The sequence below is a fragment of the Xiphophorus couchianus genome, chromosome 5 (assembly GCF_001444195.1).
Source record: "Xiphophorus couchianus chromosome 5, X_couchianus-1.0, whole genome shotgun sequence".
NCBI lineage: Eukaryota > Metazoa > Chordata > Actinopteri > Cyprinodontiformes > Poeciliidae > Xiphophorus > Xiphophorus couchianus.
In genome coordinates, this window is record NC_040232.1 from 14,543,753 (window position 1) to 14,571,395 (window position 27,643).

The 27,643-nt window shown below is 39.2% G+C and overlaps 1 protein-coding gene across 11 annotated transcripts in view; it reads left to right on the forward strand.

The window, feature by feature from the left end:
* rbm47 (RNA binding motif protein 47) overlaps positions 1 to 27,643 on the forward strand; it is a 45,256-nt gene that overhangs the window by 7,151 nt on the left and 10,462 nt on the right. For 9 of the 11 annotated variants that reach the window (XM_028017218.1, XM_028017219.1, XM_028017224.1 and 6 more), the window contains one exon: positions 26,660 to 27,527. In XM_028017218.1, the coding sequence (XP_027873019.1) occupies positions 26,691 to 27,527 (837 nt within the window). In that variant the 5' untranslated portion in view covers positions 26,660 to 26,690. Of the gene's footprint in view, positions 1 to 9,743; positions 9,892 to 21,791; positions 21,906 to 26,659; positions 27,528 to 27,643 lie in introns of those variants that run through there. The other 2 variants (XM_028017221.1, XM_028017222.1) reach the window with 2 other exon arrangements.

The following is a 27,643-nucleotide window of genomic DNA, read 5'->3' on the forward strand; positions in this document are numbered from 1 at the left end:
AGACTGGTGAGTTGTGACTGAGCTAGAGGAGCTTAAATACTGGGAGGCAGCAAATGAAACAATGGGCCTAGCTACATGAGATAACTGATGGCAGGTGTGAGTAGTTGGCACAGGAGCTAGCCAAGGCGCGGGGAGAAGGTGGCACAGGGAAGCTAAGGAGATATACTGGAGAATACAAAGAGGAGGAAACACCAGGGAGCTGAAAATACTCCTAATACTAAAGAAACAATAAGACTAAACTAGAAGAGATAAAAAGTAATCTTTCCATTTTACCAATGTGTTTCCTCCTACTAGAAGTCATGTCAATGTTTTGAAGGAAGTTAGTCAAGAGTACTAATCGGATTTGAAAAATAATCTGTGGAGGAAGATTAGGGTGATGACAGGGAGGTCTTCCAACCTCTACAAGTTGGAGCTCATCACCAAAGATAAACCCTCTGAAATATTAACATTTATAAGAAGTGTTTGATGTCAATAGAGGTTTCTCCATTGATTACTCAGAAGGGTTTGTTTATTTTATATATATATATATCTATAGAATACATATTAATACTGTTAATTGAGAGATCCTTGCCTCATTTCCTGCCAGAAACAAGCTTGTTGGTTCAGTGCTAATCACTTTTAATGTGCATCTCGGCAGGGTGTGAATAATTTTGGTCTTAACTGTATGTAAAGCTCTGACCAGCGCTGTGCACACATCCTCAGATTTCTGCCGGCTGTTCTCAGAGACACTCTCCTGTGCATACCTGTTGCTCCACACAATAGCCCAGTTGTCCAGACAGCTGGCCGTGGCAAGGTGTGTCAGCATGTGTGATTTGATTCTGGTTTGGAGAAGAAGTAAATACGGATGGTATGTGTGTGTGTGTGTGCTTGAAAGCGAGCAGCTCCAAAGGAAAGACACTTCACACTGTACGACTCGGCCTTTCATGATAAGGTTTCACTCACAAGCACACATATTGCCTCCCTGGGCTGTGCCAGAATGGAATGTTCCATATGGTGTATCGGACTATGAACCCATTCACAAAACTGATACAGAGTAGTCACATGGAGGCCGCTCTTGTACGCCCCAACACACTCATCTTATGCACACTCTGGTTCATCATTTTCTCTCTCATCAGTCTCTTCCATGTTTCTCCTCTGGCCCGTTCCCACACTCCTGTCTTTTGTTGGGTTAGCGGCGTCAGTGTGCAGGCGGGGCGACGGGTGTATTACACACAGCTTTGGTTTCTCAGGATGATTTCATTTTATTTTGGGTCTTAAAACACCTGACTGTGAGGTTTGCGTGACATCGTTTAGCAGTTCTGCCTTTGTGCGTCCCTGTTGGGGCGTTAGCCGGAGTTCACGGCCGCTGAATTCTAGCAGCTTTTCATTCAGCTCTTATCGGCCGGCTATACTTTCCCCTTCTCACCTTACTGGAGGTGGGTGTGAGAGGCTTTTAGGTGAGCGGCGTTGGAGAACATTTTGTCTTTCCAAGTAGCAGGGGATGGCAAAGACCGTAGGTTTGCGAAAAGATAAAATCCTTGTACATTAAAACACAAGTGCATGGATAATGAAGAATATTCTTTAATGTAAGGAACACAAATGTGGTAAGATAAACTGTTAGGAGTTAAATTAATTGCTAAAAGAATAAAAGAGAATGTGGGAGCCTATTTGCAATTCCCTAGAACATTAGGCATTCAAGGGTGTGTCGTGGAAAAAAGTAAAAATCCTATTGCTCATGTATGCAAAATAATGTAATAGTAATTCTATGGACTGTACAAAATATGCGTTTCAGGAGAAAATGAATATTGTGACTCATTTATTTGAGTTTCTAAGCAAGTCTGATTGTTTCATGGTGCGCTATAATTTCTTTCACACATATCCATCTTCTTTTCATTTTCCATTTTTAATGCTATCCTTTTCCACTAAATCTGATTATCCTGACAAGCTTTCTGTCAACATGAAACCTAAACTATCCAAGTGAGTTATTTACAGAAACCAGGAAAGCGTTCCTGGAAAGAGCTTCACACATTTTTACATTCTAGGTTACACTTCCACCTACAATTCTTTACAACTATTGTGCTATAATGACCTGGAGGTCTTAGACAACTTATTTCAGTTCATAGTGTAATGTTTCCACAATCAGGCTCTATTGTCGCCTGATCTTTTCATTCGGTGACTTGTGACTGCCTCCAGCCGTCAGAGGGCTGCAGGGGGGTTGCATCCTGAACAGATCACCAGTTCAGCACAAGCCCACAAAGTGACACTCACTGTGGCTGATTGGCTTGACTTTGATATTTTTGGACTGTGAGAGTAAGCAAGAAAATTTTGATAAAACTGGGCTTGGTCTGCATGTCGCTGAATCATAGATGAATTTGAACAAACACGTCAGTAATTAAATCTAATTGTGCTGTAAACTGCATCTACAGTGTTTTGCCAAAGTATTTACAGCCTTTAAACTTTCCCACAGTTTGTTATGTTACATTATGTCCACAAACGTCACTGTATTTAATAGCGAAAAAATCGTGAAACATTTTTTGTTGCTGTTTTTTTGTGTGTATTTGTTTTCAGTCCCACCAGGTCAATTAATACTTTATAGAACCACCTCTCACTGCAGTCACAGTGGCAGATCTTTAGGTTTATTTCTACTGCGGCTTTTCTCATCTAGAAACTAAATGTTTGCCCTTCTTCTTTGCAAAATGACCTAAACTCAGTCAGCCTGAAGAGAGTGTCAGGAAACGAATATTTTAAAGTTTCAGTAAATGGGCTAAACATCTGCAGACGCAAAATATCAGAGTATTTTTGCAATACGGCCACATTAATGCGTACAAACACACTCATATTTCAATTAGTTTGGGGATAAGTGCCTTGCCTTCTTTCAAGGAAGAAGTTGGAACTGAACCCACAATTGCTTTTTCCACTAAGCCACAGCCATTCCACAGATAAATTAATTAGCCCACTAGCAAGCTTTCTAATTGTATTTACCTCCGGAGTTTTACTGGGTCATTTCAAGCACATCCCCACAGTATGATGTTGCCACCACCATATGTTACTGTAACGTACTGTACTGTGGGATTAGAATACGTTTAAAATAATGAAAAAATGAAAAGAAGGTTTTGTTTTTACTTTTCTTGTGTTTGAATGATTTAGAACTGAGATGGGTGTGTCTGTGTTTTATTTTTGTCTTGAGGTCATCCTCTCATTTTGCCACAAAATGAAAAAAAAATGCAAGGAATAATTTGCATTTTATGAAATTGCAGCAATACAAATCACAAACAGTGAAAACAAGCGCCTATCTACAGATTTATTTGCTAATTTTCACATAAACTCTGTTGAAATTTTAGCTAAATTTAGCGTCCTTTACTTCATGAGGCCTCCATTTGTCACATGATAATTAGGATTATTTCCCGGTGCAGGGAGTTAGGAGAGTCATCCACATTGACGTTAAGGTGGCTAGTGGTTATTGGGCAGAAAATAAGCAGCTGCACTGCGGTTTACATGTCATCAGCATGACAGCTTTTTGTTGTCCTCAAGTTTTTGAGCTGCTTCAGTGATTTTCCTCCCTATCTCTGCGGCACTGCCTTCCTCCTTCCTTTTCTCCTTGACCTTGGCGGTGACTGTAGCACAGAAATGCACACGCTGTGCCTTGTCCTCTGCTGGTTAGCGACAGGCCACATGACTGCATGTAGAGCGAGCGTCAGCTGACCGACTTCTAGGCAAAAGGGGAAACGTCTTTCATCAGAATGAAGGAAGGGGGAAAAAAATGAGATCTCATTGTCTTGTATGTGTGTGGCAGGATGGCAGAGAGGTCTCGTTTTTGTGCTGAGTCATTTCGCTAATCAGAGGAGCAACTCTGGAATTGGCTGACAGGAGTTACGGGATTTCTTGTTGCTGGTTTTGCTGAGAAAGTGCTTAACAAGAGCAGAGCTGAAGATTTTCTGTCAGTTCAAAGTTTTACTAAGAATGATTGCTGTAAGTGATATGTTTGAACATTTTGTTTGAACACAACTGGCAATCTAGAAGAAGCTTTTCTGCATCCTGTGCCCCCCTCCTCTCTCATACTAACACATAGTTTTAGTCACAGACAAATTATTTCTAACGTATTTTGCGTGTCGCATCTGAAGCGTATTAGAAGGCTGTTCGAATTGCGTCACAATGAGACCCAGAACCTCTGATGCTCACCTATAAGGCATCACTGAGTTTAATGAATGGTTGATCTTTTTTGTCTTGGAAGAAATTTTTGACATTTTGTGGCCTTCTAGCCGATCTCACGTGTCCTGCAGGCCTAAAACACACATTCCATTTAATTTCTGTTTATGTTTTCAGTAAAAGGAGTACAGCCTATAAAGTTTACAGACAATATAGAGGAGTCACCCCTCACCTGTGACATTGTTTCAGTTACTGTCTCTTTATTTTGGGTTGAAATATGCTTATCTAATGATGGTGTGTTTGACTAGTGCTGAGGAGGACTGCCTTAAATTAAATAGTGAATGTGTTGTGATGTCCACTGGAGAACTAATTTAGATTTCTTTGAACACAGATTACATATTTTCAAATAGAATTACGAGCGGGTCAGTATTCCTGAGTTTTTGCTTTATTCTGCAATCCACACAGGCCTACATTTCTGAATTTTTCTCTCTGAAACTTTTATCGGGGTCAGATTTTCAGGACAAAACCTTGAAAATGTTAAAGTAGTTGAGTGATCTGTATGTTTCACAAATTACAAACAAGAGAAGGACAATTCAGGAGTGTTGAGGGACTAGTTCACTTTTTTTTCATCTAAATTCATTTAGATTAGTTGATTTTAAAATCTATAACACATGTCAAATCAAAACCAAATTATCCAAAAAACTCTTTAAACCCCAGTTTGCAAAATGTCATAATGTTTTTGACTTTGTTTTTGTGAAAGTTAAATAAATAGCAGTTTAGTTTCAGTGCTTTCTTTTTTAGCATTAACAGATGTAGCTTATAACCCTGATGTAGAATTGAGGCAATAAAATGTAATGTTTTTATTTTTGAAAGACTGTGCATTAGTTTGTGGGTTCTCAGTAGCTAATAAGAAAATCTAAATCCAGATGGGCAAAGTGCTAAACATAGGCACAGAAGAAAAAAGTCAAAGATCAATCACATTATCTAAAATCTATAGTAAAACATTTGGATATTTATTTTAATTAAAATTTACTTATAGAAAATGAAATAAGTTTGGAAGCCCAAACACCTTTCTAGCCTCAGTGTTCATATTTCTATACTTATCCAGACTTTGAACATATCAAAAGGAAATTCCATATTTTCTGAGATGTCATAAGACCTGATGTGTTGGTGTGTGTCTGCTTTGCACCTGGAACATGTTTTGTATTCCTGTCATGCATGTGCAATCAGTTGATAATTAGCGTCCCTGTTCTTGCTGCTGACAATAGGGAGAGTATTTTACATACTTTATGAGGGAGTGCACTCTAATGTGTCCCACACCTGAATTTAGACTATTCTCTGCTTCTGATTGGTTGGGAGGTGGCGAAAGGAGGAATCATGTTCCCTTCATGCAAGAGCTGGCATTTAAAATAATTTTCTATAATCATGGGAGAGTCGGCAGTAAGAAAATGTGATTGTGTGATTGTAACAAATGTTAGGGTCAGCCTGCCCAAACAGGAGTCAGCACAATAATCACTACGTTGAATTAATTATCTTTTTTTTTTTTAGAAATATATAATTGATTTATGTAAAATGTTTAATTGTCTGCATAATTAATCAGAATACTCAACAATCAAGACAGATAAACAGTTGCATGAGTACCTGGATATGACATAGCTTGGTTATACAAAGTGGAAGGAAGCGGAGAACTGAAGAAATGTTCTGTATATGGAAATTTAGTTTTAGTTGTGTTCTGTCAATTCCCATCACAGTTAAAGTGCGTCTTATTGGCACAACTTCTTCGTTCTTATTCTTACTGGACACCAAGATTTGTTGTCTTTTACAAAGCAGTTGAAGTTTCTATTTAATGCCAAATATGCATTTAAAACACTCTCTGGGACTGATGGAGTATTCTGATTCGAAGCATTTGTAACCACATGAAGTCCATTCGAGCCGTGTTTCAAAGGCATACAGAAATCATGCTGCTATTAAAGAGTATTTTCCCGTTTTTGTGAACTGTGAGGAGTTTTGATGGTAAACAAGAGGCTGCCACCAGCATCAGCCTGTGCTCTGTTTGTGTACATCTTTCATGGTTCATAGGAGACCTGCAGGGCCAGTCCCTCCATGTCTCTGTTAACACGGAGCTGATGGCTTGATATCTGCCCTAATGTTATGTTCAAATCAGCATTTTCCTGATTTACGTCACACAAAGGCATCATTTTTGAATGCTATACATGTTTACCAAATGTCTTTCTTTTCTAATTTTCTTACTTTGAAACTGGAATATTTTCTTTAGATTGTCGTTGGAAACTCTAATCCAAGTCAATGTCTAGAACATCTTCTATTCTGCAGCTTTTAGGTGCATCCCATCTTCAACACACCTGAATTAAAAGGCATACTGGCTCACCAGTGTGTCATTCAGCTACGCAGACGGCTGGTAATGAGTTGCAGGGTAGTAGCTCACCAGGATTAGATCTGGGCATGACGAACTGGAACCTAAAACCTTGCTAATCATGACTAGTTTGCTGCTGGCACACTGACAGCCAAGGTATTTATTCATAAAATCAAAACTGCCCTAATACACATTTGCTCAAATATCAGCCCAGGTATATAAAAAGTTTGTAACCAAGCCATGTTTTACTTTATCGTACCAGGTTTTACAATAAGAGTTAGTTAGCACTTCTATTACTTCTATTAGTCAAGGGTAAGGTCTAAGTAACGGCTGAAAAAAATGCTAATGCTTTACACAGTTTGCAAACATTTAGACTGCTGAAGGAAATGCAATAAAACTTACACTGATAGCATAGCAACTCTTTATACTTAGGATATTTACTTACTGCTCTGCCCACCTTTAAACCTTTCAAATGTTGACCACTGGGATAGGCTACAGTCCGATTTTTGAAAAAGAAAAAAAAAGAAATAAAATTACTTGCAGATTGTTAAGTAGAAATATAAGCAAGAAAAAAATGTTGACTGTAGGCAGTTTTACTATTGATAATATAAACACAGCAAAATGTTGCTAGTTCATCTCTTGAAGTAAATGTTACATGTTATCTTCCATTAATCACGTTTTCCAGTTTACAGCATAGATGTTGTTGCAAAAAGATTAGGCTGAACCTGAAACCATGTAGAGAAACTGTGGCGCGCACCATTAGTCATTTGACTAATTTGGTTTCCAGCTCATGCTGAATTTAAACCAAAAATGTGTAAAGAAAGTTCAACCTTTCAGGTTTAGGTTTACAGGTAGTTTTCCATTTTGGATTTATCTTTGTTTAATAAAATGATAAAGTAGTGAAATGGTGTTCGGCACTGGAAGGCAGATTTTAGTCATTTTATAACTTGCTAGAGGCCGGATTATTTATATACTAAAGGCATGAAGTTAATTGAGAGTGCCTTTAGTGGAATGCTTGGAATGCTTTTTGATGTTTTAATCCAGTATATTTTTGTGGGTTTGTTTTTTTTTTGCTCAGGACAGACAAACACCAATAATTGAAGATGATATGCAGGTCTAAGCAAAAAAGAAAAAAAGAAAAAAGGTCTTTACTGAGAGTGTATGTATGTGTCTTCCCTCTTGTTTTATGGTGTGCAGACCATAAATCATTGTGATGCTTGTATCCTTCGTAGCCAGCCTGTAACGTAGCTTTATGATTCTGAACGGCCTTCACTTCAGGCACCTCAGGCCGTGCCGTAGAGAGATTTCATCATTTAAAACTTTGAACGGTTTATCTACGCAGTTTATGGAAGTGCGCAGCAAAAACAGTGCCGATCACTGATTACTTGTCCTTCATTAACAGAGTTGTTGGTTAATACGTTACTAAGGATCAGCAAACACACACTTACATTGGTAGAGTTGCACCCCATCTGATAGCTGTTCAGGCTCCTGTTCTCTTCAGGGTTGTTTGAGGTTATGTACACTTCCACACATTGTCAGTCCTTCCTATTCTCTCTGACACTTGCTGTGTTTCTGGTCTATATAACTGCAATGTGACAGCTTTGGACTGGTTTGCATTATCCTGCTATTTGCTGAATTCCCCAGTATGTGACCACCAAAAGGCCTTCCAGGTTTTATTTAGCACAACAGAATAGGATCTATCTAAAATTTTTGAAAGACAGTGCAGCTTAGGAGTCCGACTTACCTCAGGGCAATGTGACATAAACAATGAATGAATATAAATATGAGTGTATGTTTTTATTAGGGTTAGAAACAGTTGAAACTGGATCCCCCAGTATAGAATAGCATAACTATCATTTTATCCCCAGAAAAGAGCAAATTTTTAAAGGATGACTACACACATAAATGTACAGTCATGCTCCTGTTGCTGATGTTTGAACAGTTCAAAAGCTAAGCTAATGCTAGTATGTTTATTGTCTGTTAATTATGACTCAGTTCTGCTCACAATATTTCAGTGCAGTTGCGCTTAATCATAAGCGGAGAAGACTTACATCACTTTGTCCTCCTACTTTATAAACTTAGCACATTACTTTGAACGTTTCTGTTTTAATAAGCTTCCTCCACAGGTGGAGCTTTCCTAAAGCACTGTGCTGTCACTAGGAAAATCTACAGCGGCAAACAGAAACAACTACGCTGTAAAACAAAAAAAAGGACAAGCTATTTACACCTTTTGTGGAGTATTTTTCATTACCTTAATTTAAAACATATGGAGATGCATATGTTAAAAGTGCAACATTTGCAATAAATTTATAACCATATTTATTTTAATACGATGTTTTTTCTAATGTTCACAAGACATTATTATTGTTCAATATATGAAGTCTTTAAAGATAACTTTGACACATGCTAATCTGGTATTAGCATGTGTCCTGGCTAATCAAATTAAAAGAAAAAAACTTTCACAAAGACTATTCACATGTGGCATTAAAACCCATCCTGAGTGGTCAGATCACCGTTACCTGGTTTACATCCAAATAAACATGTTTATTTATGTTGATACTTATCATCACAGATTGGTTTTACCACTTGAACTACATCATTTCTTAGACATCAACATAGCTGAGATTCATCTCTTATGAATATTAGTTAATTTCACTCTTAGTTTAGTGAAGCTATTTCATTCAGTCTATGACAGTTTACCTGTCAGACTTAACAGACCCAAGATATGAGGGACAGAGACTGTTACTCATGAAGCAGCATTGCAGTAAAACAGCTGACTGGTTATTTTTGGAAATTTCTTAGGTTATGTATTTGTGTGACTGAACATTCCTGAGACTGCAAACTTTACCATCAAGGACTGGAAGTTACTGGGGATTAGATTGAGGCAACTCTACTACACACCAAGTATGCTACGCTACGCTATGTCGTGGTACAGTGAAATCAGTAAGCTAGTAGTAGTTATCCTAGTAGTTAAATGTCAGATTAGACATATTAAGAGTAGTATTGTGGCTGATTTTAACTGCAATGAGAAACATTGTGATTATTCCTCTCCATTTTCCTGATTATCACAAACCCGTCACACCCTGTGCCCTTTCATCCCTTTACCTTCTCTTTTGTCCAATTCCTTATCAGGTGAGCAAACGGGATATTGAAGGAGGGAGTAAAAGGTGGGGGTTACCTGTGCTGAGTGGCCCCACCTCTCCTCCTCTGGCCACTGAGAAGGGTAAACTCAAAACCACCTTCGCTTACCTCTGCACTCTGCCTGTCAACACCCAGCTAGGTGAATGGATAGAGATAGAGAAAGTTTTTGACAAGCGTGTGTGGATTGCCAGTAAAATAAAACACACAGGCTGCGTCTACTTGGCTTACCCTTCAGTATCTGCACCAGGATAAAGGTAAAGTGTTAATACCGGCCTTAAAATGTGTTTCTAGCTTTTTGACTCCTTTACATTGCTTTTCTTGTTCAAATTGCTGCTTCTCATTCTGTGTGAAGATTAACTTTAGTGAAGATTAACCTTGAAAGATTTTTTTTGACCTCTTTATTAAAACCGCCTCAACATTTGACTGTAGGTTGTGTGTCTGACCACAGATTCTTTCTTTAAATATCTGGTATTGTTTGACTCATCCATTGTTAAGAAAAAACTCCAGCTACTTGCCTTAAGAAGTTTACCCGACATGCCTGTTTTACCAGCTCACTGTAGCCATGCTGATTGCAAACAAAGGCAATCAGTGATGGGAAGGGTGATCAAGGAGTCTTTGCTATGAAACCAGTGGAACCAGTGGAGTGGCATGACGTGTGTGTTCAGGGTGGGGGATAAAAATAAATGCTTCAGTGACTACACAGAGAAGTTACTATTGTCGCCTTCATTCTTCCGGGTTGTTGTTCATATAATATGTGGACTTTTGCCCCGATGAGGTGAGCTGTGTGTTTAGTGTGTGCATGTGATCTGGATCTTCGCTCATTCACTGCAGAAGTGTTCAGTGCTAGAAATGCAATGATAAATAGTTTCTTCTTAATGATCTGATTTACTTTTTTTATGCTGGTGAATGAAAAAATAGGCTACATAAGCCATTCCTGGAGCTCAACTTGATTTGCTGTGTTTGTCAACAGGGTGGGCCCGAATGTGAAGAAAGGTTGGCTCATTCATCAGCCTAGAAGGAGGTGGAAATAAAAAAAAGGTCACAGGCAGTCAAGTTTTTGATGAATGTTTAAATCTTGCTAGTTTATTTCACACCAGAAGGATTCGTGGGATAATTTCTGGACAGGATACCCTCCTATCTAAATAGAATAAAAGTCAAAACTATTTCTGAAATCAGTTTGTAATATTGTTTAAAACTTCAGGGACATTCTGCGCTTTATAGAAACGGATCAAAAGGCTACACAAAATAAAATCTGATATTTTAAACCAATTTCACACATTTGTTCTGATCCATCACTGGACCGTGGCAATACATTCAGCTCTCAAGACAAGATGATTCACAATATTAGATGACCGAGGAGACAGTATGAGCCAGTATTTTCAATGAGGCTAACAAAAACGCTGCATTTTTTTGTTCTTTTTTTTAAAAAAAGAGTATATATTTCAAACAGCTGCATTTTAATGAAGAATCAAATCCAGATTTCACAAGTCATCATATTGCAGATTTTATGCTTGTTTAATTCTAAGGTGGAATTATTCATTCTACCTTTTTCGGAAACAGAATAAATATTTCTTAAATTGTATTTAAAGAATCCGTATTCTTTGCGAAAATCAACTTTGATTAGTTTGATGCAAATCAGAAAACTTTGTTTTGGTTCTAATGTTAGCAATACTTGCCAATGCCACTTTATTTTGCGACATGTTATAATTTAAAACACTAAAGAAACATATTTACGAACAGATATGTAACAGCACCAAGTGTGTTACTGATAAAAATAACATACAAATCATCTTAAGTGTTAACAAATAGCTTACACCAGCATCTTTCTGCAGATGTAGCAGAGATATTAGATATTATTTTCTGGGTTGCTCAGCATGTTCTGACCAACATCAGGATCTGCCTCTGTTGTATTTCTTTTAGTAACTCAAAAAATCAGACTTCAGAGTACAAAGAGAAAGCTTCAGCAGCAACCCAGTAGGGCGCTCCAAAGCAGTAGCATCATAGCATTTTGCAGTTCATGGTATTTTAGTGTTCACTTCCTTTCTTATGTCAAACTATGAGCCTGAAAAACACATAGGCTTAGAGGTACAATGTATCAAGCTAAACATTTAGTTTCGCATCCTTGGCTCATACTTTTAGGCTCACATCAGACAAACTCACATCTGCTTTGCCACACAGTCTTCTCTTTGACAAGATAAAGTGCGGCATTTTCATTGTTTAATTGTTTTAGTTTTGATTGAGAAACTGTCCCACCCCTGCTGCTTTCACTGACGTTGCTTCTGAATCAGTTCAATAACCTGAGCTCTAGCATATTGTAATTAGTGCTAATACTTACAAAAAACAAGCATATTTTTGTTTAAAATCTTCTTTCAAAAAGACACGTAAATGTGTCATGAGAAAGATTATGAGATATTTTTGTTATCCACCATCAAACCTTTGAAAAAATCTCCTAAGAAGTCTGGCTTCTTTAAAGGATTTGTGCTTGTGCCACCCGTGCGCGCGGCTCTCCATGGAGTGTGACCGAAAGCCTTTATCGGCAGTGCGACACGGTCAGCATCAGGACTAATTGTTTGAAACAATGTCAGCTTTGGCCTTGAGCGGGCTAGCTGATTACCCAGAGGAATGTGTTTGTCTTAGGAAGCAAAGCCCCTAAAGCCAAAGCAGCTCTTCTGATTAGTGATGACTATGTTGCTGAATGAGAGGCTCCTCTGTTTGCAACTGTTGCCTTGAGTATGATAAATGTAACTCCGAGGCTTCTTTGTAATAACTGTCTCAGATTTTGGTGTACGAGTCAGATTGCGATGTTCTCTGTGACATTTGATATGAATGTGAAGGTCTTAAAAGACAGGTTGAGCGGAGGAGGCAGGGGCTCAGATTAAATGAAGTGGAATCACTGCTCTGTGCTGAAGTTATAGCGACCTGGAGTCAGCCACCTAAAATTCTTCACTATTAAGAGCTTTTAGCCTCTGGTGGAACTTTTTTTTTTTATTGCTAGCCACTTTTATTCCTATCCTTCTCTATTTTTCTTCCCAATTTATTCCCTTCTCCGCCCCCATTCGCCATTTTTCTCTCCTCCCCCTTCCTGGCTGCTTGTCTTCGAGGTTGGTTGGGCTGGAGGAATGATGGTGACAGGTACATGGACTGGAGTAAAGCAGAAACAAAGAGGAAAAAGTGAGGAAAAGAGGGCAAAATGGATAACGAAAGAGAAGACCAGGAAGGGGTTCATGTTTTAGAAAATGGACCGTAGTTTAGATGATAATGTGCTCTGAAATTCCTCAGATAATGAGAATTCCTTCTTTTCAGTCAGCACTGTGACTAACTTCTCCATTGATCCTGCTGCGGTCGAGGCGCTGACAGCTGAGATCCTCTGCACGTGGACGTCATGTGTCCTGAAAGTGCAGCCACAGGGATCACTTCTCTCTTCTCAAGTTGTTTGGACAATTTTCCTGCAGGTCACTTTGATAATCTAGCTCACCACAGTACTGACGCTGCAAAATAGACTGAATTTCTGCTTTATGTGAAGTTGGGTCATGCTTAAGCGACATGCTGTACTCTGCAGAGATTTTCTTTAATGATAAAAATATCTAGTTGTGAGGGCTGCTTGATACAATTAAGCAGTTGGCGAGATTAGAAGGCTATTTTATGTTTTTAAGGGAGTTTCTGCATCAGACTGGGAGGGAAACATTTCCAGGAAATCAAAATGTAGTTTGAGCAAGATCAAGAGGTCATTCTGTTCTGGAGTAAATACACAGTGAAAGCAATCTAATCTTGTGACACACTACTCATTTACTTACAGTGGCTCTTAAAATGTTACTCTGGCTAAAAAGCCAGGTCTTCGAATGAATGATGATAAAATATTTGAAAGCAGTTCACTAGCATTTATCTTGAGCAATTCATCTGAAAATCACACTAACTTATTATAAAGGAAAAAGGTGAGGTTGCCTAATAAGTTTACTCTTGATGTAATACTTTACTGAAGCACAGTTTTATTCATTTTCAGCATCAAGTATTGCTGAATTCACACCACCCATCAATCAAAATTGATTAACCTGAAACAAAGTTTTGTGGATTTGCTAATTTGCATTCTTCAGAAGAATCTGGTTTTTAGAGAGGATGGAAAGGATCAAACGGTGGTGAAACGTCTCAATCAGGTGAAAGTAAAAAAAAAAATTAAAGCTGCGAGCAGCCTCGGGCGGCCCTCGCAGCAAGCGCCGCTCCGGCCTATTGGCCACCGCGGGGGTTCCGGCCACCGCGGAAGCTCTGCCGCAGTTTCCAGCACCGCCGCCCGCTAGCCGCTGCAGAAGCTGTCGCGCATTTTCCACGCCCGTCCACCGGGCGACACGCGTGAATGCGTTCGGCGGCGCTCCCCGACGACTGTCGAAAAATCTGGTGCAGATCGGTCGATGCGTCGAGGAGACACAGCCGATGTATTAACTTAGGGGGCGCAGTGGAGCCAAATTACATTTCAAACTCGTTGGGCTCTTTAGAGGTGAACAAAGGTCATACATATCCAGTTTGGCGCCAATCGGATGATCTATGCGTGAATTAGAGCCAAACGTATGAATATGGCGAGGGACTGATATTCGCCATTTGGCCACGCCCACACGGTTCAGCCAGAAGCGAGCATTGACAGAGCTCATCATCCGAATTACCTTGATTAGGTCAAGAGAGCCATAAACGGAGCTTTCCAAGGAAAAAAAAGACACTTCCTGTTCTGAGGGGGCGGGGCTTAGATGACGTCATAATATGATGACATAGGGTTGTCAGGGATCCCACCAGGGTCACTCGTGCAGACCGTTCACAGTAAAATACAAGACTTCCTGTTGTCAGGGGGCGTGGCCTACGCGATGTCATCATTTGACCATTGGATATTATTGTACACCCGATGATGATGAATAACTGAAAGTTTGGTGTCTCTGTGAGTTTTTGTGTTAGAATTACAAATTATTTAATTTTTTCCTCTTCATTAAAACATTGAACTGTCATTCCGTAGGGCAATGCTGCCCTCTGGTGTCGATTACTGAAATAATGAAACTATTTCAGTGGGCAGCAGAGGGCAGCATTGCCCTACAAATGACGAACATGGACTGTTTATTATGTAATTACACAGAAGATCTCTCTAATTCATTCTGAGGGGGCGGGGCTTAGATGACGTCATAATATGATGACATAGCATTGTCAGGCATCACACCAGGATGAGTCAGGCCAAGTTTGGTGCAGCTCGGTCGAAACATGTGGAATCTAGAAGCAAACGTATGGCATCGGCGTTACAGGTCACTTCGCCACGCCGCCACACCCAGCTGCTTCATCGCAGCCGGTCAGGGCTTCAATCCACAACACACCAACATGTCTTCTGTCTCTGGACACAGTTTCATGTTGATTAGGTCAAAGGGCTAAGATAGCGACCGTTCACAGTAAAACATGACACTTCCTGTTGTCAGGGGGCGTGGCCTAAGCGATGTCATAATTTCACCACAGGGTCTTTTAGGACACCTATTGATGATCAATAACTGAAAGTTTGGTGTCTCTGTGAGTTTCTGTGCAGGATATATAAGAGTTTCGTGTTTCATGGCGAGTAGGTGAACTTTGACCCCTGGTAACCCCCCTTCAGCAAGCTCATACAGTCACCAATTTGATAACTTTAAATCAGACATGCCTTATGATCAGACTGACCGAGTTTGAAGCCGATCAATCGAAATCCCTAGGAGGAGTTCGATCAAATGCAAAGGCTGTAAACGTCAAAATCGAGGTCCAAAATGGACCTTCAATACAAAATGGCCGACTTCCTGTTGGGTTTCGAGCATGGCTCTAATAGACTTTTTTGTACGTCCTGACAAGATACACATATGTACCAAGTTTCGTAATTCTAGGATAAAGCATGGCTTGGGGCTGTTCATTTAAAATACTCTAGGGGTCGATATAGAGAAATTAGGCCACGCCCACCAAATTTTGTTATGAATTCCTGTCGGTGGGTGGATAAGGATCCATCCTAGTGAGTTTGGAGCAGCTGGGCCCGAAATTGTGGAATTCAGAGCCAAACGTATGGCAACGGCGTTACAGGTCACTTCGCCACGCCGCCACACCCACCTGCTATGTCAAAGCCGGTCAGGGTTGGAATCCACAACACACCAACATGTCTTCTGTCTCTGGACACAGTTTCATGTTGATTAGGTCAAAGGGCTAAGATAGCAACCGTTCACAGTAAAACATGACACCTCCTGTTCTCAGGGGGCGTGGCCTAAGTGATGTCATCATTTCACCACAGGGTATTTTAGGACACCCGATGACGATCAATCACTGAAAGTTTGGTCCCTCTATGTGTTTTTGTATAGGAAATATAAGAGTATCGTGTTTCATGGCGAGTAGGTGAACTTTGACCCCTGCTAACCCCCCTTCAACATGCTCCAAAACTCACCAATTTGATAACTTTAAATCAGACATGCCTTATGATCAGACTGACCGAGTTTGAAGCCGATCAATCGAAATCCCTAGGAGGAGTTCGATCAAATACGAAGGCTGTAAACGTCAAAATCGAGGTAAAAAATGGACGTTCAATACAAAATGGCCGACTTTCTGTGATAGTTGGCTTATAACATTAAATGTAAGTTCTGAGTCTTTTGGTGAGCTCTACAAGTGTACCAAATTTCATGTCTCTACGATGAAGTACGTTCATACCATTGTGTCAACAGAAAATTGCTAGTTGCCGGCGTTGAGCAATTTTTTTTGCGATTTTTGCGACAACCTTAAAATTCAAAATTTTTAAATTTTCTAGTCGCGACCGCCAAGTTTGGTGAGTTTTTGAATATGATAAAGCCCCCAAAAAGGCACACGAAGAGGTGGGAAGAATCGTAATAATAAACAGTACAGATACAATAGGCCTTCGCAGCGCTTTGCTGCTCGGGCCTAAAAAAGAAAACACACACACACGACTAAAACAGGAGTTTCATCCGAGATGGATAACATTAGCACTAAAAAAGCTTCAGAAGTGCTCAGTCCTGCTTGTCTTCGTGCCACATAAATCTCCAAATTTCTTTGTGTCTTGACTTTTTCTTTTCAAAAAAACATTAAGGCTAAATTTCACATGATCCTGTCAGAAAATGTCTCATCATTTGATGAAACCAAATGTGAACGTCTGGACAACAGAACATGAAAGTATGTTTGGTAAAGTTAAAGCAGCTACCATATCTACTGCAAATCAGGGTGGTGGCAGCAGCATACTCTGGGGTTACTTTTCCAGAGGTGAAGATGAAAATAAAGCTATGAACAGTTCTATTTACTCCCTGGTTTTGACCCAAAAGCCTTCAGTTGTCAGTAAGAGGTCAGAGGATGAAGAGGGTTTTTATTTTCAGCATAACAGTGAAAGTACATTCCCAAATCATCAAAATAATGGCTTCATTAAAAGGAAATTATAGTGACATAGGGGAGCCACAGTTCAGACCTAAATTTGACACAAAATCTTTTGGGGTTTTCTGGGGAGGGTTTTCCTCACAATCTTATTGATTTGGATACTTTGTCAAATCAAAACGTGAAGTACTGGTGGACTCCTACAAAAAACGACAAATGAGATAAAAGGTACTTGAATAAAATGTTAGTTCAAGGGTGTGCTCACTTAAGCAACCAGTTTACCACACCTTTTTTTTCTAACAGATTAGCTTGTTTGTCAGCTGAATCAGCCAAATTTTATTCCTACATAAAATGTTACGTTTTATGTAGGAAATGCTTTGAAATTCATGGTTTCCTTTTACACCACAAAAGAGCCTGGCATTTTTAAAGGCATGTGTTGATCTTTACAAGGCTTTTTACTTGGTGTTTGTATTTTTGTTCATGTTGAGTACATTGGCAGCCTTATTGCTGAGTTTATTCCCAAATATTCATTGATTTGCCCATGTTGCAGATTCCAGTATTGTTAATCTTTAATGTTCATTACATATGTATATATATCTGACCCAGGCCTCTTTCAGCAACCAACTTATCTGAAGTATCAGCTTCTCCTCCTTCTCTGTGTGCTTTCTCTTGATGTAGTTCTTCTGAGTAATTGTGCTCTCATGAACGATGACAAAATGGCTTTATCCATGAAAGTTAGTCTGCTGTCATGATCAAAGACCCATGGTAAACTTTGCATGCTCTTGTTCATAGCACAAACTGTCCTCTGATAATTGGTTTAAAGGATAAATCTGATGACATTCCTTTTGTCTTGACAACAACTCCCGTGAACAGGCCAGTTTGAACAATGATCCCTCTATTGCCTTTGTGACGAAAACCCTCATTGTATTAATGCTGCTGTGCACACATGAGAGAGCCCCTGTGCAATGCTGGTATTAGTTATTTTTAGCTTGTAATAGCCAAATTACTGATCCTGATTTTTGTTTTCCCATCTGAAATCCGATCTAGTTCAGTTAGGTAAGTCATCCAGTATCTGCTGATTGTCTCAATCTGATACCTGAATTTTTATAGGCTTTTTTTTTACAGCCCAACTATGTGCAACAAAGTTATTAAAGTCAATGATCTCCACAAAGATTAGAATAGCTTGCAAACACTGACTGTTTTCCTCTTGGTATTGCGGTACTTATTGTCTGCCATATATGTTGAGTTTCTTAGTCTTAGTTCTTTCTTCTGTTTCGCTCTTTGCATATTTTCCTTTGGTTAGAAGGTTCTTTTGTGTTCTTACATACCAGGGAAAAAATTGCAGAAACTTTCTTTCAGTCAGCTGACTTGGCAATGTGAAGCAACAGGTGGAGGAAGTGTGGTTCAAGATTCTCGATCAGACACAATGGCATTTTCTCATTAAAAAGATTTCGTATGGTGGTAACGCCTTAAATCCTTGATATGAGTGACTGCCTACCTCGTTGGCAACCACTCTTCATGGCATGTTGTTGAGGCAACTTGTGCTTAAATCCCTATATCCTTCATGGATATCTTAGTATGTCTTGCATTAGTATGTGAAATGTCATGGACACCCTTTTTGCAATATTGCAGTGTCCAATTACTTTAGCTTCTCCTCAAACCTTTGCTTATAATTTCTCAGATAAGACGTACGGTCACGGCTGGGTTATGCTGCCCATCTCACGCTGAGCAGGAGGCGGGGTACGACCTTTACAGGTCACTTGTCCATCACAGGACAACATAAAGACACACAGGACAAATAATAAAACACACTCATACCTAAGGACTTTACATGAAAAGATCACTTAACCTAAAAGTAATGTGGGGAAGAAGCTAAAATACGCAGAGAGCCCAATCATGCAGGGGGGAAACTGCAAGCTCTATTAAGAAACACTCCAGCCAGAATTTGAAGTCATAACTTCTTGCTTCAAGGCAACAGGAATACAAACTGCACCATTTTCTAGCCCAGACCAACAATAGTAATATCAGACAATATACCTGAAGTTACAAGTGATGGCAAAGTTCATCTAGCTTGGGTGCCATTAAGCTACATAGTGCAATGTTTTCTTTATCCTTGCCCTTGGAAATGTCTTCTTAGAGTCATTCACCTTACCACCCAAAGCACTTTTACCAGTGGTGATTGTTCATTAGTAATAATTCTCCACCGCAGGCATGCCAGCAATACGAGTTGGCACATACATATGGAAATAAAAATAAATCATAAAAGCAGGCTTCAGAGCTAGAAACCAATGTAAGTGGTTACCCTGACACCAATCATTTGAAAATGAGTTGGACCCAGACCTACTACTGATTAAATAATTAAGTCTAAGTGCCTGTAAGTTGAAGTTGGAATATTTTACTTTTTTTGTTTAATAGAAAATCTGCATTTGTATATGCAAGAAACTGATTTTCTTGGAAGAAATTGGAAGAGTTGTAATGTTTCCCTGAATCCCTAATGATTTATTGATATCATTTATTATTTGAAGTATAATAAAAATCCATTAATATTAGTATTGAACATGGGGGAATGAACAGTGTCTAATTAGTGATTTAGTAGCCAGGTGCAGTGATTGAGTAGACAAGATTTTATTTTTTTTAGTCCATCTCCTGACTGGTTGATGGGTTTAAAGGTTAACTGTTGACCCGATGGTCTGATGGTCCAGCTGTGCAGCCACTGGAACATCCGAAACCCTCGGAGGCGTGCAAGGGTCTTGATTGGCTCACACTAATGACTGACAGTTAATCTTTGATTTAAAGTAACTTCAGTCACTCCCCACCTCACAATCACTCATTGTTTGAAAGGTATTACACACAAGCCCACACACACATGTGCATATTTTTACACAAACACGGCTCACTCGAATTTATGTTCTTTTTTTTAAATATCGCTCTTTTATCTCATTCCTGGATCAGTTCAGCAAACAGAGCATCTCATGCTGCAGCAGCTTTGGTTGCACACAGAAACTTAACTCTTCATCTCCTTCTCTTCTATAACCACAGTAACGTCCAGTTTATAGTATTCATTTGTCTTTGTCTTGTAATCCGATTACATAACCTGGGCTACATGTGAGTCATTGCTGCCAAACTTTATTTATAGATGCCTGGAACACTCCTTCAGGTGTCATGCTAATACATATGGCATTTTATTCATTGTCCACCCGTTAATCACTGACCTTTATGCTAATAAACACTTTCTTGTTGGGTGTTTGCTCAGTCTTTTAGGAGCCAGTTGATTTCAATGGCAGCTGAAACCGAGCACGCGGCTGACCACACATTATCTTTCTTTCATTTTCCCTAACTCCTTCTTTTTTTTTAGTTTTCAAACATAGACCCTTCAGGACTGTGTGTGTTTTCTCTCTCTCTCTCTGTGCTCTCTTAGCTGCCCAAGAAGGTGTGTGTTGTTTGTTTAAGTTGAGCTGCACTAGGAACACGTTCACCGTTGTTACGTGCAGAAAGACAAAAAAAAAAAAAAGCCCAGAGAAATTTGCAGTATTGTGCTGACTTAACATTAACTCTGGTGATTACTCCAAGGCAGAATTTCCAAATGAGACAAACATGAGGAAGTTTTCAAACCCAGGTTTGAAGATTTCCTGCCACTTTCCCTAGATTTCTGCATCGCTAAGCAGGAAACCCTTAAGCACTGTTGAAACTACATTTCCCATCATACATCTTCACATTTTCAAATTCACCATTCAGTTCTTTCTCACAAGCTGTTTTTCTCATCCACGGGTGTGTTTTTTTTCCATTTGATAAATGTTCACTGAAAACAAAAGCATTCCAACTCACCAGTAAGCCAACTGTGACATGATGTTTAATGGGGAGAAAACTGATGAAAAGTGTGACCAAATTTTGTAAATGTCTGGCTAGTAGCTTTAAATGTATAAACAAAGTAAACAGCAAAAATAGTCCAATGAAAAATGGAAAAAAATGGCACTGAGACTTCTGAAATCGGATTGCTTACATATTTACTTACATATTTGATCAAGGTAGCATATTAAACATGATTCATTGTGTCAAGTTTTATTCCAAAGCAAAGTTTCTGTGAAGACATAGATTTTATCCCTTCCCCACCTTCAAACTGAATTTTTTTGTCAGCATTTTTTCCAACTCTTCATCAGATCACACAAACTGTATTTTTCAGCTGTACTTAGGACTAATCAAGAAAATAAAGTTAGAGAAGGGGGAAAAAGATTTTAAAAAAACAATCAGATTTTAACAATTTGGTTTAAAGAATTTTAATCAATTTAACTTAGCTATAGTTCTAAAGTCCATTTTGAAGTGAATCATTATTTAATCAATATGCAATCCTCCTGAAAGCAAGCATCCACACACATGCCTTGCTATAAATAATGAGTTCTTTATAATGCTTTCATTTATAATTAATGTTTTTTCTTAATTCCCATTCTTAAGTACATTCTCAATTCATTGATGTTTACTTATGTCCAGCTTACTCCTTTCTTGTTCCTCTTATGGTGTCACCAACTTAAATAAACAAAAAGGAGGATTTGCAATTGCAACTTGCAAGTAGATGTTTTTCTTTTCATAGCACATGGATTACCTAAATACACTAATGATTTTTTTTAACACAGTTGTGTATAAACGGTTTGGGCTTTATAAAAAGGGAAATGACATATAACGTAAAAATGTTAGACTGGTATCGACCAGTCACACTCGCTGCACACAGTAGTACCTGTTTTAGCTCCACCCTCATCCAGCTCTCCTGGTTGCAGATTTGATTCAGTGTGTGCGTGTGTGTGTGCCTGTGTGTTGGTGTAAAGGAGGCTGGACTCTGTGCTCAGTGCCCTGCTGTACCTGTCTCTCATGGAGGTGGACTAACACTCCCTGAGCAGGCAGCCAGGCAGCGGAGCGCTGTGGAGCAGCAGGGGTAGATATCCTCCTATCTGACCACTCTCTGCTTCTGCTTCCTCTTTTCTCTCCCACCACCATCTCTCTCTACTAGGTCACATCTTTCTCAAGATTTTTTTTGCTGTGTTCCACTCTCACTTCCTCCTTCTGTGCTGTTTGTCTTTGCTTCGTGAAGATCTGCAGTCCTTCGGTGCCAACCTTCTGTGGCTTCAAGTGGAATGAGGCTATTTGTTTCATGAATTATACCTTTTAATGTGCCAGACATTTAAAGGATGACTTAGGCTTTGTTTGTCTGACTCATTAAGTACCTTTTGTGCTGTTGATTCATGTTGTGCTTAAATTCAACAGCGTTGGGGCTTACAGTTTAAGTATTAGTGTTGTCTTTGATCCTGTTCTGCTGATTCTGAGACGCTGCTTTCCGCAGCTGCTGGGAACGACACTGCTAATCGATTGCCTCCACGTGTCCATGTGTGCATTCAACAAAGATATCTCTTTCCTTTGGCCTGGTTCTGACAGTACGCCGGCTCAGGATCAGTTCATGCAACAGTCAGCTAAACATTAGTAGTGTTTCCTGCTCTTGCACATGTTGCAGTTTGGCTTCGGACGATACAATAAGCTTGAGTAAAAATACCATGGTTTCATATTGTCATAGTTTTAATGTAAGGTTGAAGTGCAAAATAGTATCCCTTTTTATAGTTCTGTTTTGTTAAAGTAATAAAAATTTAGCAAAATAATATCAGCTGAGATTAATAGGTTATCTGCTCAGGTAGGATTCGCAGTTCAGCTCGGCGTTACCTTGATAAGAGAGGTCGGTGATGCTACTTTAGTTTCCAAAGCATTAGTATCCATTTTTTTAACTGAAATTAAACAGCAGCCAAATTTTTGCTTTTTTTTTTTCCTGAGAGGAAAAAATTTAGTTAGTTTGTTGCAACCGATGGAGGAGGGGCAGAGCTGTGTAACTCTGTTCCATAAAACCAGAGGATACTCTGGTCACTTTTCAAGGACTTTGAACCAAAGAGTAGGATAGCTTAAGGGTTTTGAATCCACTATTTTTCACAACCTTGGTATAAATTGATACCTCTAACTGATGGCTAGTGTGAACAGGTAGGAGATTTGTTATTTGGCCAGATAATGTGGAAAAAACATCAATGACAGAGGTTATTTAATGTCAGAGCTATGAATAATTTGTTTATATCTGGGCAAAAAGTATTTTTCAGCAGTAGTCAATCTAGATTCATAAAATGGTCCCGAAGAAAGTCCATAAAGCCCTTCCTCTCCACTCATAAAACAATCCATTCTCCAATATAAGGGTAAATATGCAGAGAATCAGGTGCTTCTATCAATCATGAACGTAAGGTAATGGCCAATCTCCACAATAACTGAAACACTAACTTCCTTAACATTTAAGTTCATAACCTTTGACCAGGTGAACTCTGTGTCTGAGCTCTGATTATGTTTAACCTGACCAATGTTAGCCCTTCCTGTAAGAGCTTAGAGTTAAAGCTGAGAAATCTCACCTAGATCATCTTTCCATAAGAGTCATCATCTGTAAATCTTTATCTCCTCTGAATAATAGGCTGTGATTTGACTGAGGTTAATTATCTACTAGGTTCTGCTGCAGGTTTCCTCCTGGCTTCTTTCACTCACTAGGAAAATTTAATATGCAATGAGTGCATTGCAATATCCTTTGCAATGCATTCACTCCCATCTCATAGTTTTTGGCTGACTTTGGATTTTACTACATTTTCTAGATATGATTAGATTATAAATCCACTCTAACTTTGCTGTCTTTACAGCTTTATCTCACTTTATTACTTTCAGATCAGAGGAAGTAAGGAATAATCTTGGGTCAGTATATGATTTTAATGCTATGAAAATATGCTGTTTACACAGAAATTAAATACATCATTAATTTACTTTTATTTAAAACAATAAATATGCCAACTGCTTCTAAAATAATATTACCACTAAAGTTCAGATCATGTTTTCTATGCCATTTATATAATTGTATTTAGGTTTTTATACTGTGGTATAAACATAGCATGAACAATAAGTGAAGCAGAAGTTTTCAGCTGATTACTGTGCAGAATAAAGCTACACCAGTTCAATGAGCTTCATTTTGGTAAATTAGTTTCTGATTATTACAGTCAGGTCGGGTAGCTAGCCTGCAGTCGGCTGCTTGACAGAAATGCTAATTGTATTGACGAACTGTAATAATCAATCCGCATTAGCAAAATAAGGGTTAGCTTTTTCCACACCATGAATGTCTTTGTTCTCACAACCAGAAATATATGCAAACAGACAAGTTTGTTTATTAGCTGGTTTGTACACATCAGGAATTGGAATGCACCTGAGTGTAAATTTTCTAAAAGACAATTCTTGTCACAATATTTTTCACTTGATAATGATAATTGGGAACATTGCAGAGAGGTATGAATCATGAAGCTCCTTATCCCATTTCTACCAACAAGAATATTTTTTTCTCAATGTACGTAGAGAACTCCTGCATGACAGCAGGCAAGTAGAAAATGACAAAATCGACAAATGATTACTGAGAGGTTTAAATATTGCAAGCTGCTGGGACATCAATTGAAAGCTTGAGCATCAGTGATGTCAGAAAGTAACTATATACATATTCACACCATATGTCATTTTAATAGGCTAGTGTAAAATAAGATTAATTTAATTGCATATGAAGGACAAATGAGGATATAATTCTGTTAGGTATTGTCTTCTTGCACAGACCTACTTTTAAAGAGTTCATGTTAAGAACAGTTAAAGTTTTTGCTTCAGACATGATTTGCAGCGTGTTTCTTTTTATTAAAAATAATGTTTTGTAAACTGAATTGTTTTGGGACTTACTTTTTGTTAACCCTAAGCTCTCCTGTCTTGGAGAAATGACCAACAGGTGCATGAATGTGTGGGTGACTAGGAGAACTGGATGTTGGGTCAGGTCAAATGACTGTGCATGTTACCATGGCTACTTGGCCTTGAGGTGTTTTCACCTCTGTTGACAGCTTTCGGTTACCATTAAAGTCAAGGGCATTATAACTGCCTAACAAAAAAAATAAATAAAAAATCTAGTTTTATAACGCTCACTAAGGACTTTTAAGGTAACTATAACACAGTAGTAATGCGGAGGCTGTAATTGGCTGCTATGATGTTGTGTGCTGCAAGGAGATTTGGAGATTTAAAAACCTGTGGATTTTTCCGTTCTCAATGCTGGCTGTGTTGGAAAATAAGAAAGTAAGAGGTTTATGTTTGGGAAGCCGATTTCTGATTTTTCTCAGTTGCTCTTTTAGGGCCGGCCCTCCTAATGAAAGGACACACACAGAGAAATACACACAGTGAAACTGCACCTGCATGCATCACATTCATATTGATAAGAGGGTTGAAAGTCCAGCAGCATTATGTAGAGTGTGCGTGTGCGCAACAGATTATTATGTACGAGCAACCATTGTGCAGATATTTGTGACACCGTATGGCATTGTATTTCACCCATAATACCTCACTTAGCTTTACTGTAGCCGTCCTCGTTATTTCTTACACATATGTGTCGCACACACACACGCGCGCACGCTCGCCCCCACACACACACACACACACACCCACACACACTGAGCATGTGACCAACTCAATGAACCTTGAGCTGGAGTTTTCATGGTTTACAGCCCTTCATTCTCTATGATGGGGTCATAGGTCACCAGTGGATCTGAGGGACTCAACAAAACAAGGTTGTAAAACAACTGATAGGGAAAGAGCTCTTAGGATTTATAGGTGCTGTATTTTTACTTGTGTTCAGGTCACATAAATTCTAACATGTCTTGTCATATAATTCAACAGGGAACAGTTTTCTTAAATTCATATTACATTGATTCATTACACAAAGAATGATAGTTCAACCATTTATGTGGTCCTTTTTGATGACTACAGAAGCTAGCCATTTCCAGGCAAATTAATTGAAAGTTGTGTGTATAAAAAAGGTGAACAAAGAACAAAGATTTCACAAGCAACACGGACGGACATAACCCTCAAACAATTGTAAAGTAACGCTCATTCAAGAGTTTGAGGGATTTTCACAAGATATATTGTTTAAGCTCAACAACCCATACGTATTCAGAACATGGGCTGTTGCTCAGTGGACCAAATTCTCCTTTCAATTGATGTCAACCGTTGCATTTTATTTAAAAATCAATGTTTCACCATCTGGATAAAATATGGAGGGCTACATAATCTGAGTTGCTTCAGGTTCAGTGTGAAGATTCCACAGTCAGTGATGATTTGGAAAGTCATGTCATCTGCTGGTTACCAAGTGAAGAATCACTCCAGCTTTCTACCAGGATGTTTTTTAAGAAAGGGAAAGCTTCCCTCTTGGGAGAACTGTGTGGAGGTGTTAGTTTCATTTTCCAGAAGGTTGTGGTTTTTGCCCACACTGCCAAAAGACCCAATGTCTGGTTTAATACCCTAAACCCCAGTGCTTTGCAGTTCGTCTTATTTAATGCCCTCATCTTCTTAGAATCTGAATTGTTCGTTGACTTTAAGACATAATCATTTTTGATAATACTTTAAATGTATCATTCTGTATTATGTTTTTATGTAGTAATAATTTCACTATATTCACTATATTTATATTGAATAGGTGAAATAAACATTTTTGTTAAATAATTTTTTTTCTAATTTATTAATATAGACCAGCATCATTATTCTTGTTTTGTCTCGTTTCTCCTTTTACAAATTGATTTACAAAACTTTGTCCTTCTTTTTTGTCTCCAGGCCCAAAATCTGATTGGATGGTCTTGTCAGAATGACAGCGGAAGATCCCGTTTCCTCATCAAACATGAGCAACAACTCTACACCCTCCAAACCCTCCAAACCTTCAGGTGCCTCCTTCCATCCACTCCAAGGACAGATCACCCTCCCAGAGGGAGTTGCAGGAGCTCCCAATGAGGCTGCACTGTTGTCCTTGATGGAGCGCACTGGCTACGGTATGGTCCAAGAAAACGGTCAGCGTAAATACGGGCCCCCTCCAGGCTGGAGTGGTCCAGCTCCTCCTCGAGGATGTGAAATCTTCGTTGGCAAGATCCCACGAGACGTTTACGAGGACGAATTGGTCCCGGTGTTTGAGACAGTAGGCCGCATCTATGAGATGCGCCTTATGATGGACTTTGATGGGAAAAACCGGGGGTACGCATTTGTTATGTACACAGAAAAACATGAAGCCAAGAGAGCAGTACGGGAGCTCAATAACTATGAGGTGCGGCCTGGCCGGCTGCTGGGGGTCTGCTCCTCGGTGGACAACTGCCGTCTTTTCATCGGTGGGATTCCCAAAACCAAGAAGCGCGAGGAGATCCTGGAGGAAGTCTCCAAAGTGACGGAAGGCGTATTAGACGTGATAGTTTACGCCAGTGCTGCTGACAAGATGAAGAACCGTGGCTTTGCATTTGTAGAGTATGAATCACATCGAGCAGCCGCCATGGCTCGCAGAAAGTTGATGCCGGGAAGAATTCAGCTGTGGGGCCACCAGATCGCAGTGGACTGGGCTGAGCCAGAGATTGACGTAGATGAAGACGTGATGGAGACAGTAAAGATACTCTACGTTAGGAATCTAATGATGGAGACCAGCGAGGAGACAATCAGAAACGTAGGATATACACTCTCATTCTTATTCCTTACATTTTTGGGGGGTATTGAGTATGTAAGAGTGTTTTTGAAGTTCTGTGAGAAAAGTTAGGTGAAAAATGACAGAATGTGAGGCAA